Genomic DNA, 13,862 nt, shown 5'->3' on the forward strand with positions numbered 1-13,862 from the left:
CACAGCCACACCATCGCGGGATCTGAGCTGTATCTGTGACGAACATCACAGCTCAAGGCAACACTGGATCCTTAACCCCCTGAGTGAGGTCAGGGATTGAACCTACATCCTCATGGACGCTAGGCAGGTTCATTACCGTTGAGCCACAATAGGAACTCCAGTTGTTATTTTTTTATGTATGCCATAATGCAAAAAATTCAGAAAACTGGTCTAAAACATACTACATGAAAAAAGATTATGAAGTATTACTATAAAAAGTACCTATTTTTATAAACAGAGATACACTCAAGTGTCTGCTAGGAAATACACTCTGCCTATACCTGGAAAATTGGAATACAATGGCTTTTATTTTCCTGCTTTCGTTCATCTATGATTCTCTTTTTTAGTGAAGACTTTTCTTTAATAAAAACAATATGACAATAATAATTCAGTACTCATATACCCTTAATATGCTTTACCTTGTTTTAGGCTCAAGTAGGCCTATGAAGTAGGCCCTGCCATTATTATGTTCACTATATAAATACTTTTTTTAAATTCCAGATTTGAAGCTATTAGGAACTGGACAAGTTGATACAGGCAGAAAGAAAATGTGGAAATGAGATCTATCTGAAAAGTAGAAATAGCAAGAGAGAGTAACTAATTGTTTGTGGGAAGCAATTATGTATGCCTCTAGGACACTGAGGATTACGGCATTAGTAACTAAAATGGAATCAAGGAAATACAAGTTTATATAAAGATTTTAAAGAAATTGGAGCAGTGGTTAGTTTTCAAGAAGCTGAATTGGGCTCTGTACTTATTGAGGTTGAGGGATAACAAAGCGGGTTGGTGGAAATGTCCAGGGGGTGGCCAGAGCTCAGGTGAGGGCGGAAACCTAAAGCTGTGGTTTGTTTGGACAACCATCCACAGGGGAGCTGGGCTTCCAGCAGTGCAGGAGAAGGGCGCTTTTGAGAAGAGAATGTCCCAGGACAATCAAGGCACTGAAAGCTTTAGCTTTAGACCTCGTTTCCATGGACCCCTGAACTTGTCTTCCATGTGTGGAATGATGATAGAATGGAATTCTACGAATCCTTGTGCATGGGTAAAAGTAGACAATGGATGGCTTGTTGCAATAGTTTTCTTCATTGTTTTTCCTTAGACCAGAGATCACTAGATTTCTTTTTTAATGATTTTTGGTTTTTCCATTAAAGCTGATTTACAGTGTTCTGTCATTTTCTACTGTAGAGCAAACTGACCCAGTCATACAAATATATATTCTTTTTCTCACATTATTCTCCATCATGTTCCATCACAAGTGACTAGATATAGCTCCCTGTGCTATAGAGCAAGATCTCATTAGATTTCTTTTAAAGGGAGTATAAGTAGAAAAGATATTCTCACAAGCATACCCTAGAGGATGGGATTCAAGGTGAAAGATACCCTAGCCTTGGGCAGAAGTGATCAGAAATTAAGAATGTGCAACTGAATCATGACAAATACATGGTACACTGCATTTAGGATGGGGAAAGGGGTCAAATTACAAAAATATAAAACAGAGGGCCTCTACCTACCTATAAATACAATGAGCAAAGATCTAAGGGACTCAAGAAACCTCTACTTAAAAGGGAATGCACTGTATATATTTGCGCTGATGTATAGAAGATGTTTATTAGGAAATATTTTTTCAGGCAGTAGAAAAGACAAATGTAATAATGTAACCATCTTGTTATATTTGGCATTAAGAAGAAATACATTAGAAATATAATAACTATATTTATCTTCAAGATCCCTCTTTTAAGAGTGCTTGAAATTATTAAATAGAATACAGGAGCCATCAAAGAAAAATGAGTATGTTATTGTAAAATGTATATCTAAAAAGGTATATTACTTAATTTTGGAATCAGAAGATCAAGGGATAATTTAATAATGATCAGGATTATTAAGTTATGCAAGACTGTCTTACAGAGCTTTGGGGCACTTTTATTGCCAGTAGAACAATAGGAAATAAGCTGAAACTATTAATAATCTCCCCTAAAAGTACATGGGCATATACACACACACATACACAGACCACACATACCAACATATGTATTATATGTGTATGTTTGAATAAAAAGTATAGAGAGGCATACATCAAACTATTGTTATTGTTTCTATATAGTATTGATTAGAGGTGTTTTTATTTGCTCCACATTTGTACCTTTTAATATATCTGTAGTAAATATGAAATGTTTGTGCAATAATAAAAATATTTTTACAGTATTTATAGAAGCAAATGGGTCACTTCCCTCTTATCACGAAGACCCTGTCAACCCCTAACATATGAAACTTTCTTTTCATGAGATTCTGTGTAACAGCAGTACTGATCCCCTACTTTATCTTTTTCAGATGCTAGTGAAAAGTAACCACCTTTCAGACAAGATCACTGTTTTGCCTGGGAAAATTGAAGAAATCTCACTTCCTGAGGCTGTAGATGTGATCATTTCAGAACCAATGGGATACATGCTGTTCAATGAAAGGATGCTGGAGAGTTACCTTCATTCCAAAAAATGGCTAAAAGCAAATGGTGAGTCGGCCAATTCTTGGTTTAAAAAATGGGCTAATTTTTCCATAAAATTTTCTGTCTTCTTTCCCCCATGTTCAGTCCTTGACAGAAAGGAAGAGAGAGCAGGTTTTTTATTTAAAAAAAATTTTGGCCACACCCTTGGTATGGGGAAGTTCCTGGGCCAGGGATCAAACTTCCACCACAGCAGTAACCATAGCCACAGCATTTACAATGCCAGATCCTTAACCCAGTGACCCACCAGAGAACTCCCAAGAGGGAGCATTTCTATTATACAAGTTCTTTGATTTCTTCAACTTATTTCCCATAATAAATGAACTAATCTCCAAAAGGCCTTCGTGGCAGTGTGCTCCGTGGCATTCAGTGTGGTATAGAGGGCTGATTCTGAATTACATATTTTTGTCCTGGTTCAACCACTTTTTTCCTTAGCTGATTGTGCCTCACATTTGACCTTTTGACTTTGGCTGCTTCATCTGTATTATTAAAAGTAATCTCTAAAGCCCTTTTAAGTGTCGACCTTCTGTTTTGTGAGGAACTCTCTGGTGTCCTTTTGTTCCAATGTATTCTTATCTTAGTGTTTGTCTCTTTCCCTATGACCACTACATATAATCGAGATAATCATATAAAGTCCAATATTGTTTACTGTCTGTATGTACTAAGCAATTTACATGTTATTTTATGAAAACCTTATAAAGTGTGAATGATGAAGGTTTCAGTTTATTTGAAGAGTTAGTACAGAGGTTCTTTGTGATTTTCTACTCCTTTCCCAGAGGACATTTGATGATGTCTGAGGACATTTTGCATTATCATACCTGGTGGAGGGGATGCTGCTGGTACCTAGTGGGAGAGGCCCGGGTTTTGCTAAACATCTTTCACTGTGCAAGATAGCCTCCACATACATCCAGTGGTTATCCAGCCCACAATGTCAGCAGTAACAAGATTGAGACTTGGCTTAGTGGGAGGCACTGTTATTATCCCCACTTATAAAGAGAAAACTGAAGAACAGTGAGGGAAAGCGACTTGGCAAGGACACACCTCTAATAAGTGACCAAGCATGGATTTGTCCCCAGGGTCTGTCTGACCCTGAAACCCACACTCCCAGCTCTTGCACCCACACTAACTTTCCACTCTTCACCAGAGAGACTGGATGTATTCCAACAATACATTTTCTTTTTTTTTTTTTCAATGAAATGTTAGATGGTAACTGGCAAGTTTTAACAGTTGCATCTTTCATGAGAATTGCAGCTCCTTACTCTTTTACTTACTCTACCATGGTTGTGGTTCCCTACTGATAGCAATGAAGACAAAATAGCAGATAAAAGAACAACTTCTATGCACCAGGTTACCCAGTATATACATGTAAGTGAAGCTTGAGATGTATCTATAATTTCCTGAGTGCTTCAAATTTTAGGGATTTAGAAATAGACTTAAAAAAAAAACTCATGCAAAAATAAATAAACTTAGGCAAAGCAAAGTATACCTTATGTCAGGAGCTTCATTAGCATTCCCATTATAAAACAGCCCAGAATGATCTTGGAAGCCTTGTGTTCATGTGATAAAACTGAACTATGGGAGATGAAAGCGAAGGAACAAAGCTGCTTGGATTTCCTCCTCAATGCCTGCCAGAAAGAATTTTTATATTTTTTTTCTGGATTTTTCTCAAATGGTTAACTGCTTTCATATGATGAGATTTTAAACATGGTTAATTAACCTATATCCTTGGAGCTCCCCTCTAAGGCGAATGTTTAGACTTAATATCTGGGCAACTTTTCCCCTAGGTATTTGAAAGGGATATGAAATTTTATATTGGGCTTTGTATTTTTAACTAGACAAGTAAAAATGAATACTGATTTTATCGGCTTTCTACCCTCTGTGTTCCTGGGGGAAGGATGATTGATTTTTTTCCTAATTATTTTTATTTTCCATCCAAACAAGACATAGTTTACAACATCACATAATAATAATAAAGGCTACAAGGAGAAATAGTAACCCTCCACCATACCTCTTCCTATCTATCCTGAGACTGTTCCCTCAAGGCTATACCTTTCAACTCTCTTCTCTGTTGCTTCTATTATTTACCTACATGTTTCTAGGTAAAATTATCATATTGCTATTCTTGTCACTCTCTGATTGAGAAGTTAAGTCTTCTTCATAGCTGCTTCTTCCCTTCTTGAAGCACTAACCCCCAGCCCCATCCTCTCAATATATTTATATAGGTCCTCAATCCCTTGTCCAAACCCTTGGGGCCAGATACATTTCAGAATCCAGAGTCTGACAGACTGTAAGGTCATAGAGTCATTTACCATGTATTCCCTAACACCTCCAGTAGGATCTGAGGCAGCAGTCCGTAGTGAAACACATTCTCTTTATGCACAAAACATGAATATGGATATCAGATGGTCTAAATAAGACTTTAAACTCCTGTCAGTTCAGGTCAGTTTCTGCCATCAAATAATGCTGCAAACTTAACAAAAATCTGTTGCTTTGCAGAGCCTCTTGGATTTCAGAACTGTTTTTTTGTTTTGTTTTATTTTGTTTTTGTTTTTGAGGGTGCTACCCATGGCATATGGAGGTCTCCAGGCTGGGGGTCTAATCAGAGCTGTAGCTGCTGGCCTACACCACAGCCACAACAATGCCAAATCCAAGCCGCATCTGTGACTTACCCCACAGCTCACGGCAACACTGGATCCTTAACCCACTGAGTGAGGCCAAGGATCGAATCCGCAACCTCATGGTTCCTAATCAAATTTCGTTTCTGCTGTGCCATGATGGGAACTCCCAGAATTGTTTTAATATAAGGAAATACAGACCTAGATTATTACTTAAAGTCAACATTTACGTCATTATGACAATATATTGTTCAGCGCTGAGTCAGGTGGTACAGTATGCATGTGATTATGTATTTTTTTTTCATGAGAACTTTTGTTTTTCCCAGAGTTAACTGCCTTGATTTTTTGTTAGTGTAGTTTTCTATATCATCATGACTAATTTTTTCCATGCTTTGACAGGTCTGACAGATGTCTATCAACATTTATTCTGCAGAAGATTTCCACCTGTAATTCTCTGTCCTCCTCGACAGCACATGAGCTGGTAGCTCTTCAGACCTACTGCATGGCTACCATGCTTTGATTTCTATCACCACACTTTTGCCTTCCCTTTTCAGTTTTCATCATTCATTTCAGCAAAGAATATTCTCTAACAGCTTCTGGAGAAAGGGTAGCTGAGAAGTTGCTGTTTATTGAGTCCTTATAATTTTGTTGAATGGAGAATTTTAACTAATTTTTACTCAGTGTTCTTAAGACCATAAAGTCATCCTTTTTTGGTTTCTGGTTTCCAGTGTTGCTATTGAGAAGTCTAATGCCATTCTGACTCCTGAACCTTTGGAATGACACTGTTTTTCCCTTCTGAATGCTTTTAGTGATTTTCCTTATTTCTAGTTGTCTTAATGTGAAAGTTCTAAAATTCTCTGCTGGACATTAGTGAGTATGTTATATCAGATGACTCATTTTATTCTACTCTTGGAATTTTTCTTATATTTTATTTGCTGATTTCCTCTCCTCCATTTTCTTTTATTTCTTTGGAATTCCTCTTAAGGTTGGGCTCAGAGCATCCTTCTCTGAAGCTTCCCAAATTTATGCCAAAAATGATACATAGGATTTTTCCAAAGTTGTGTAATATCCTTCAATCTTGAAACTGAGAAACTACCAAGCAATCATTATTATTTTGACAACAATGCTTGAGGTTTAGATGGAGGAACAGGTTTTTACAATATGATGTTACAGCCATGGTTTTTCTCTGACCACCTCTGAAAATACCATAAACAACATGATCTGCTTTATGTTAACAGACATCGAGAGGAGCATAGGTAATGTATAAGGCCATTGACTGTTCCATGAGATTTCACCCCTGGGTTTTTCCCTTCCACTTACTAGCTCTATGATGATGGCTGAGTCATTTAAATTTCCCTGCTCCTCAGTTTTCTCATTTATAAAGTAGGTATAATAATAGAACCTATTTTGTATTACTGTGAGAATTAAATGAGTTAATGCTTGGAAGGCCCACAGAGAAGTTCAAGGCAGTGTTAACATAATGAAGAAATCTTAGGTATAATGATGATGGATGATGATGGATGATGATGACAATGACAGTGACGACAATGGCAGGATCTGTAGTTCTTTAGGTGATCTTTATTTCTGAAATAGGGTTAATGGTTCATCTTTCTATCATGTGCCTTTTAATGAATGACTATGAAAAGGAGCCTCCCAAGTTGACAAGAATAATAATGCTGATCACCATGTCTGCCTACCCAGAAGGGCCCAACTTCAGGCCTGCCAGTCCAGGTGTTTGTTTGCCTACTGAAGTGTCTGCCTTTCCCCCCCAATGACTATATTTTTAAAATGTTTTTCTTTTTTATTTATTGTAGTTGGTGTACTACATTATATAAGTTACAGATGAACAACTTAGTGATTCACAATTTTTTTAATGTTACACTCCATATATAATTATTATAAAATATTGGCTAAATTCCCTGTGTTGTGCAATAGATCCTTGTAGCTTCATTTATTTTCTGTATTCTATATGTTTTATTTTCTATTGTTATTTAAAAAAATTAAGTATAGTTGTTTTACAATGTTGTGCCAATTTTTGCTGTACAGCAAAGTGACTCAGTTATATATACATTGGTTTTTTTTTTTCCTTTTGGTAGGGCCGCACCTGCAGCATATGGAAGTTCCCAGGCTAGGGGTCGAATTGGAGCTACAGCTGCCGGCCTATGCCATAGCCACAGCAAAGTGGGAACCAAGCCACATCTTCGACCTACACCACAGCTCATGGCAATGCCGGATCCTTAACCCACTGAACATGGCAAGGGATCGAACCCACATGCTCATGGATCCTAGTCAGGTTCATTAACTGCTGAGCCATGAAGGGAACTCCTAAATTCTTTTTGATTAATTAATTAATTTTTTTTAGGGCAAAATTTTTCCTTTAATACTCGGATAGATATTTGCAAGTATGTTTTGTATGTACATGAATCTAGCTGTGGTGTTAGTTGGAGGCTGGCTTTCTGGTGCTCCTCGTTTTTCTGTTTGAGACTCCATTTCCCTACATTCTTTTTTTATGTCCTTTTCCATCATGGTCTGTCTCTGGAGAATTAGATATAGTTCCCTGTGCTATATAGTAGGACTTGGTGGTTTATCTATTCTGAATGTAATAGTTTGCATCTACTAACCTCAAACTCCCTGTCCATACCCTGGTAATTGTAGATGTCAGGAACAGAACACAAGTGTGGGCTTCTCAGTGTGGAGGATGGTGAGCCAGCATATAAGCAGGGATTCTTTATTTATTTATTTATTTATTATTATTTTTTTTTTTTTTAGGCCTGCAGCTGCAGCATAAGAAAGAACCCAGGCTAGGCTTCAAATTGGAGCTGCAGCTGCTGGCCTACACCACAGCCACAGCAACATGGGATCCAAGCTACATCTGTGGCCTTCACCACAGCCCATGGCAATGCCAGATCCTTAACCCACTGAACAAGGCCAGGGACCAAACCCACATCCTCATGGATACTAGTTGAGTTCTTTACTGCTGAGCCATGATGGGAACTCTGAAGGATTCTAACAACACTTACAAAGATAAATAGTCAATATGATTATACTTGAACAAAGTCTAAGAGTGAAAATAATAATGTGGTAAGATGGTGGAATCTTGATTATTTCCAAAGCTTAGTTTTTTTTACAATAAATAAAAGAAAAAATAAATAAAGGGAGTGCCCAGAATTCTAAGCACAGGACATATAGAAAGGGGAAAATCCAATAGCTGAGAAGGCCAATATGCCAGGTTAGATGCCTCACTTATGGCTCTAAATATTTATTGTAATGCGCTTTGTGACTTGTTTTAATATTATTTTTTATGTCCCCTCCAATCTTCTGCCTAATTTTCATATCATTACTTTGAGGCAATGATAAAAAAACGTTTTAGCCTGTTTGTAATAACTGAGATGGAATGAGGGATTGGAGCTGGTGAAATGGCAGGTGAGTGTTCCCTTCAATCCGAAGGCATTGGGAGTTGACCTTGAGTCTGTTGTCTTTTGCTCAATAGGAAGGATGTTCCCGACATTCAGTGACATCCACTTGGCCCCCTTTTCTGATGAACAGCTGTACACAGAACACCACTCCAGAGCCAACTTTTGGTAACGTTCTCTTCTCTCTTACCCTCCTTTCTGGAGTAAACAAGAGTTCCTAAACTTGATGTTGTGGTATATGTACTGGGGGCAAGTTTTGCCTGTGCCCCGTGTGATGTTTAGTAGCATTCCCGGCATGTACTTACTAGAGGCCAAAAGTACCTACCCCCTAGTCGTTTGTGGCAACCAAAAATGTCTCCAGACATTGCCAAACTCCCCTGGGAGGGGAAAATCACCCCCTGTTGAGAACTACTGAAATAGACAAGGGAGCTGGTTAGACAGTATCAAACATCCAAAGGACTGCCCTAATGCTAAAATAGTAACACCTTCCCCCTGCATGCTGTCCCTCCCTTTTCACTTCCTCCACCCACTCCTTTGGCCCAAGGTGATGGCTTCTGCTAAAACCTGCCTTTGTCAGAGAATAGATCAATCAACATACCTTGATGTAAAGAGTTGATCAAAAAAATTTGGGAGTTTTCCTATGAATTAGCTGTTGGCTTTCGGGCAGCTTACTTCACCCTCTGAAAGTTGGTTTCTTCATTTGCAAATTGAGAGCTAAGACAAAGCCCCTCCCAGTGTGAAACCACCATTCCTTCCGCCTTTCTTTTCTGAGACTGGTTTTTATAAGGAGAAGGATGGGAGGAGAATGATGGTATTGAACCCATGGGGAAGAGAAATAGTACAGAGATCGTCTGAGTGGGAATGTTAGGTGTGTAGGAGGGAGCAAGGGCCTGTGCTGGCAGATGCATGAGGAGGCATGCTAGAATTTACACTTTGAGTTCTGGCTGAAATGTTCAAAAGAGATATCCAAAGTTAGTTTCTTGGGCTTTCTCTTGGAATGCCATCTTTTGGTGCAGGGGCAGCAAATAGGAGATACTTTATGTTACAAAGTCCTGTGAGGAGTGGGGTTAAAGGGCTATGATTTTCCTCTCTCCCCAGCTTTCTCTTGGAAAATAGGTTTTCCCACCACAGATTCATAGTATTTCACGGCTTCTACTCAACCTCTAATGTTGAAACTCTAAGCCACAGACTTTCCATTGGTGGGGAGGCAGGGGTGAATGTCCTCTGAGTGTGTATGTATGAGTATGGTAGGGAGTGGGGATGGGCAGTGGACAGTGAGGTCCTGTAAGGCCATGCTGACCCTAAATGTTTCTATTTTGAATGGAGAGGTTAGAGAGATGGGGAATTTCAGTTGACAGGATATGCCAGACTTGTGGAGGAGGTCGGTTGTCCAGGTTGGCATGACCTCCCAACTGTACCATCCGCTGCCATCTTACCACCTGGAGAATAATAATGATCATAGTGGACTGGTTAGGCTCCCCAGTGAACATAAAACATGCTGCTCTTCATTCCATTGGAAAAAACAATAACCTTTTCTATACCTTTCTTCCCTGGTCAACCACCACCCGTCTCTGTAAGTCCCTTTTCAGTGAAATTCAGCAGTCTCCACCTCTTCCGCTTTGATTTCTCTTAAGACATTCTACCAAAACCATTCTTATCACCAGTGCCCCGACCTCCACATCACTAAATCCAGTGATCAACTTTCTCACTTCTCAGCTTATTTAACTGTCAGCACTTGAGCAGCATTTAAAACACTTATTTGCCCCATATTGTTTTGATTTTTCTCCTGCCTCACTGATCACTGTCTCAACCAGTCCTCCTCCATTTGTTACTTGTCTCCTTAACCTCTTAATGTTGGAGTGCCCCAAGATGCAATCCGTGGACCTCTTCTCTGTCCTCAGAACCCCCTTGATGAGCACACCCATTCCCACAGTTCAAATGCTGTCTGTAGCTGATGGTTTCCAAGTGTATGTCTCCAGCTCAGACTTGTCCTATGGACGCCATCCTTTTCCATAGCCTGCTGCCTCCTGGAGTCTCCTCTTGGAGAGATGCACCATGTCCAAAACTCAATGCCTGATCTTCCCTACTCCCACCCCACACCTGCACTATTTGCAGTCTTTACCCTCAGTTGCTGACATTTTTATCCTGCTAATCACTCAGGTTCTAAATCTTGAAGGCGTTTTCTCTTTGTCTGCCAAATCCAAACCATCAAGAAATTATATTGTTTTACTTTCAAAATACATTTGACCCTTGATCAATACAGGTTTGAACTCTACAGTTCCACTTACATGTGTTTTTTTTTCAATAAATACATCCTACATACGAGTGTCTGTGAATGTGGAACCATGGATACAGAGGGCTGACTGTAAAGTTAATGACAATTTTTGATTGTGTGAAGAGTGGGTGCACCAACAACCTCCCCTCTTTTCTTCAAGGATCCGCTGTGTATCAGAATGCGACCATTCTCTTCTGTTTGTGCTTTCCCCTTGATCTCAACACAGTCATCTCTCATCCCAGTTACTGCAGGAGCTGTCTATTCCCAACATCCCCTGAGCCCTCCAGTAGGTCCTACCCAATCTGGCTCCTCATCTCCTACTGTGATGTTCACTCTGCTGCAGCCACTCAGGCATCCTTACCCCGCCTCAGACATGGTGGACATACTCCCACCTTTGGGCCTTGCACTGGCTGCGATTCCTCTGGAATGCTTTTCCTTCCGTATTCGCATGGCTAATTCCTTCACCTCCATAAGCTCTTTGATAAATGTCACCTTCTCACTAGGACCCTCCCCGACCACCCTATTTAAAATGGCAGCCATCCCAGTCCCAGTCCCACTTCCTCTGCTTTGTGTTTTTCCTCCAACACTTATCACCTCCTAAAAGATACAGAATTCCTTTTTATTATTGTTTATTGTCTATATTCCTCTTTATAGAGTGTATACCCTGCAAGAGCTAGAATTCTGTCACTTTTCACTACATATCCTGCCACATGGTAGGCCCTCAATAAATATTTCCAAATAAATATCCAAATAAAACTCCTGTAATCTCAAGCATATATGGTAATAAATACCATGAAGACTTTAGTCTTTTTTTTATTATAAAATTAATATCATGCTGTGAATACCATTATATCGCCTTTTTTAAAAAAAACTTTGATAATACCTCGTTGATATGTTCTCACATCTTTTAGATATTCTTTTGCTATAGAATGTTTCTTTTGCAGCTATCTGATAATTTATTAATTCAAGCCCCAATGTTGGATATTAAACCATTTCAATTATTATTTTAATCCTATGAATTCTATAAGAAACACCACTAAGGTATTGTTCCTGTATTCCACAAAAATAAATTTACAGATTTCTACACCCTAATTCTATAGGAGATAGCACTAAAATGAACATCCTATTATAGAAATCTTGTTGTGTGTTCTGATTGTTTCCTTACAATAAATTGCTAGAAGCAGAATCACTGGGCCAAAAGGTGTGAAGAAGGAACGTGAAAAAATTATTCGTATATGTTGCCAAATTGCCCTGTAGAAAAGTTTTACCAATTAACACTTCCACCAGTAGTATATGAGAATGTCTGCTGAGTCTTGCCCATACGGGATATGTTTTGTTAAATGCCAATTTGATTTGCAAAAAAAATGGTGGCTAGTTTATTTTTAATCTGTATTTCTTTGATAGATGGTGCATTTGAATGGTTTTATTTTTAGTCAACAAACACACAAAAAACTTTAATATATAGTTACCAAAATTCACAGCCTTCACTCTCCTTCTAATCCCTTTCCCTTTATGGGGAGGTTTCTGCATCAGACTACTTGCACGTGGGCCTTTTGTTGCATTGATCCAGGGAACAGGTGGTGAAAGCTTGCAGGATTTCCGTTAGAAGAGGCAGAGAAGTGGGAATGCTGGCTGAGAGGAGGGAGGGGGTGCAAAAATAAGTTTGGGTGTATTTCGGGGAAGTGTGCTGAGAGACCAAGGAGCAACTAGCACGCTAAATAAATAAGATCACCAGTATTATCAGACCTCACCTGACTTACTTGTCAACGATGCTTGAGACCTTTGACTCTTCACTTGAGAAGCCTAAGCCTGGTTTTCCCCCTTTGTTATTGGTCCCTAGTCTCCTTTGCTGATTCTTTCTCATGACTCAGATCTTCAGTGTTGAAGTGACTCCAGGTAGTTCTTAGATGTCTTCCTTTTTCAGTCCACATTCACTGTCTTACTGATGTCATTGGTTTTCCTGGTGGTCAACACTGCCTTTATGTTGACAACTCCCAGAGTTTGAACTCCGGCTCAGACCTCTGCCAGGAACTCCAGACTTTGGAGGTCCACCTGGCTGTGGACAGCTTACCTTGGACATATATTGGGCATCTTACATTGAACACAAAGGTAAGCTGCTGATCTTTACCACCACCACTCCCGCCCACCCCTGCACAACAAAAACAAAGAACAGCAAAACAAGGAAAATAAAAAAACACCTGCTTTTACTCCAGTCTTGAAATAGCCTCCTAACTCATTTCCTGTTTTTAAACAATAATCAAAGTGATCTTGATAACACATAATTAGATTATATTCTTCTTCTACCTGAAACCCACCAGTGGCTTCCTGCCAATGCCATCTGAGTAGTAGAAGCTGAAGTTCTCACAGTAGGTAGCACTCTACGTGATGTGATCAAGCTCCATCCTGCCTCCCCTCACCCCTCTGATGTCATTCCGACCCTCACTCCCTGTTCTCTCCACTCCAACCTCACTGGCTAGACTCCTTGCTTCCTCTCAAACATGCCAGGCTTGCTCCCCCCTCACTGCCATCCCCTCTGCCTGAAACGCAGATATCCCTGTGGCTTGGTCTCAGTTTACACATCATCTGAGAGGGAGAATGTCTATCAGTTAAAAATTATAATTGCTTCCTTCCTGGAAGCTCATATCCCACCCTCACTTCATTTTTCTCTGTAGTACTCTATAGGACTTAACATCATCTGCTATATTCTATGCTTTTACTTATTTTATTGGTTGGCCATCTCCATCCATGAGACCTCAAGTTCCAGAAGAGTGGCTGTTCTCTTTACTTGCTATGTCCCCAGCATTTAACATAGCTAGTAGTAATTGCTCAATACATTTTTGTTAAGAAGAAAACAAACTCATTGACTTATAAGAATTATTTCTTATTAGAGATATTGAGACTCTGTTGTATTTTCTTCAGAATTTTCATGTCACCTTGTAATATTCTTTGTCATGATTTTTACCACAAAGTTAATTTTTTTTTTGTCTTTTTAGGACTACACCCGTGGCATATGGATGTTCCCAGGC

At 39.3% G+C, this 13,862-nt stretch overlaps 1 protein-coding gene across 2 annotated transcripts in view; it reads left to right on the plus strand.

Moving 5' to 3' along the window:
• The window catches only part of LOC125120029 (histone-arginine methyltransferase CARM1-like), a 267,252-nt gene that overhangs the window by 218,391 nt on the left and 34,999 nt on the right, over positions 1-13,862 (plus strand). For both annotated transcript variants that reach the window (XM_047767702.1, XM_047767704.1), the window contains exons 6-7: positions 2,365-2,542; positions 8,639-8,729. In XM_047767702.1, coding sequence (XP_047623658.1) covers positions 2,365-2,542; positions 8,639-8,729 — 269 coding nt within the window. The remainder of the gene's footprint in view (positions 1-2,364; positions 2,543-8,638; positions 8,730-13,862) is intronic.

The sequence above is a fragment of the Phacochoerus africanus genome, chromosome 2 (assembly GCF_016906955.1).
Source record: "Phacochoerus africanus isolate WHEZ1 chromosome 2, ROS_Pafr_v1, whole genome shotgun sequence".
Taxonomy (NCBI): domain Eukaryota; kingdom Metazoa; phylum Chordata; class Mammalia; order Artiodactyla; family Suidae; genus Phacochoerus; species Phacochoerus africanus.